At 47.2% G+C, this 1,778-nt stretch overlaps 1 protein-coding gene across 1 annotated transcript in view; it reads left to right on the top strand.

Moving 5' to 3' along the window:
- Positions 1-1,772, top strand: part of pmpcb (peptidase, mitochondrial processing subunit beta) — a 6,698-nt gene extending 4,926 nt beyond the window's left edge. The window contains exons 9-13 of the mRNA XM_005755174.2: positions 17-166; positions 266-351; positions 423-511; positions 1,178-1,253; positions 1,651-1,772. Of these exons, the coding sequence (XP_005755231.1) occupies positions 17-166; positions 266-351; positions 423-511; positions 1,178-1,253; positions 1,651-1,715 (466 nt within the window). The 3' untranslated portion in view covers positions 1,716-1,772. The remainder of the gene's footprint in view (positions 1-16; positions 167-265; positions 352-422; positions 512-1,177; positions 1,254-1,650) is intronic.
- Positions 1,773-1,778: the final 6 nt, after the last annotated feature.

Genomic DNA, 1,778 nt, shown 5'->3' with positions numbered 1-1,778 from the left:
TTTAGAATCTATCCAGTAAGCTGGCTCAGATGGCCTGTCAGGGGAACCTGTGCCATAGCTTCCAGTCCTTCAACACCTGCTACACAGACACAGGCCTCTGGGGACTCTACATGGTGTGTGAACCCGGCACCATCAACGACATGATGCACTTTACTCAAATGGAATGGTGAGCGCGCTCAGATCAGTTTAGTCGTCAAAGTTTTAAAGAAGGTTAAACCTGCTGACTGAACGTGTTTAACGCTTGTGTGTCGCTGCTTCCTGTCAGGATTTCTCTTTGTACCAGTGTGACGGAGAGCGAGGTAGCTCGGGCCAAGAACCTGCTCAAGACCAACATGCTGCTGCATCTGGACGGTAAGGCAGCGTGACTGTAGAGCGTGCAGTCGTGCGGCGCCTGGTTTCATGTGTTGATCTGCTTCCTCCAGGATCCACCCCAATCTGCGAGGACATCGGCAGACAGATGCTGTGCTACAGTCGCAGGATCCCTCTGCATGAGCTGGAAGCCCGCATTGATGTGAGTCGACAGGTTCTTCTGCTCTGTCAGTAACTGTTACCGGAAATCCAACTGAGCGCTGCGTTTTGTACAAGTTCATAACTCTGTGTACTCTTAGTATCCAGCAGCTACGGTTGGCTCTGTTAGCTTTCATTTTTACAGTCTAACAGTCTCTGTTATTGCAGCTCAGACTGAGGCCTGTACTTCACTTTTTATTTACCTGGTAACCATGGTAACCTGTTTAGACAGATTATAGTGGTGAGACTGTGTCGCGTCTCCAACACCTCCACGTTGATGCGTCCTTAGCGCGTGGTGTCGCAGAACGTCGCAGCTGAATTCCATCTTTGTGACTGTTGAACGTAGAAAAACTGCAACCAGAGGAGGAAGTGAGATCCCAGGAACGTTGAGCTTTCTGGCACTCGTCACGTGTGCTTGTTGCTGCTTCCATATTTAAAGTTAAAATGCATCATAAGAGTATATTTTTTCATAAGGCCAGGTTTCTTTACATTTAAAGCAGTAAGACCAGAACAATAACAGAGTCACAGTGATAAACTGTGTGAGGCTGAGAAAGCCTCAAAGTAAATCTGGTAACGTCCCAGCCAGTGTCTTTAAGCACGACCTGAAATAATGTTTGAAAAGCTCTTTTTGCCCTGATCCTCCACCATGTTTGTCTCTGGCTCTCCACAGGCCATCGACGCAAACACCATAAAGGACGTGTGCACCAAATACATCTACAACAGAGCTCCTGCCATCGCAGCTGTCGGTACGTTTTCAAACACGGGACGCCTGCAGAGGCTGAACCTAACGAAACTCGGAGTGTACGATAAAAGGAAGCCGGCGGCTCAGTGTGGGGAGTGAATCCCAGTTTGAACTCTGCTGGTGATGCAAGTGATCGTCACTGTGACGGCTGAACTATGCAGACTGATGTTTTAGCTTTTAGCCCTGATTTACAATTTTAATCAGTTTTCTGTCGCCTGTAAAGAAAAGAATGGTTTATCAGAACTCTGGGTTTAAATCTTGAACCAAAACAGGAAGTGAGCGTAGCTTCAAGTGTGACGATGCAGTCAGTCAAAGATCAGAGCGTCTCTGGAACTCTGTGTTCAAACTCGTGTTTCTGCCTGATGTTAAAGCAGATAAGCAATAAGTTTGTTTGTTCTCAGGTCCAATCGAACAGCTGCCCGACTACAACCAGATCCGCAGTGGGATGTTCTGGATGAGAAGCTGAGCAGGACACGCTGAGGAAGTGGACAAATGCAAAATTTAAGTCGTGTCACGTTATTTTTTCCTT

The sequence above is a fragment of the Pundamilia nyererei genome, unplaced genomic scaffold, assembly GCF_000239375.1.
Source record: "Pundamilia nyererei isolate P.nyererei 1_Seehausen unplaced genomic scaffold, PunNye1.0 scaffold01049, whole genome shotgun sequence".
In the NCBI taxonomy this organism is placed as follows: Eukaryota; Metazoa; Chordata; class Actinopteri; order Cichliformes; family Cichlidae; genus Pundamilia; species Pundamilia nyererei.
This window is presented reverse-complemented; position numbering and strand designations above follow the sequence as displayed.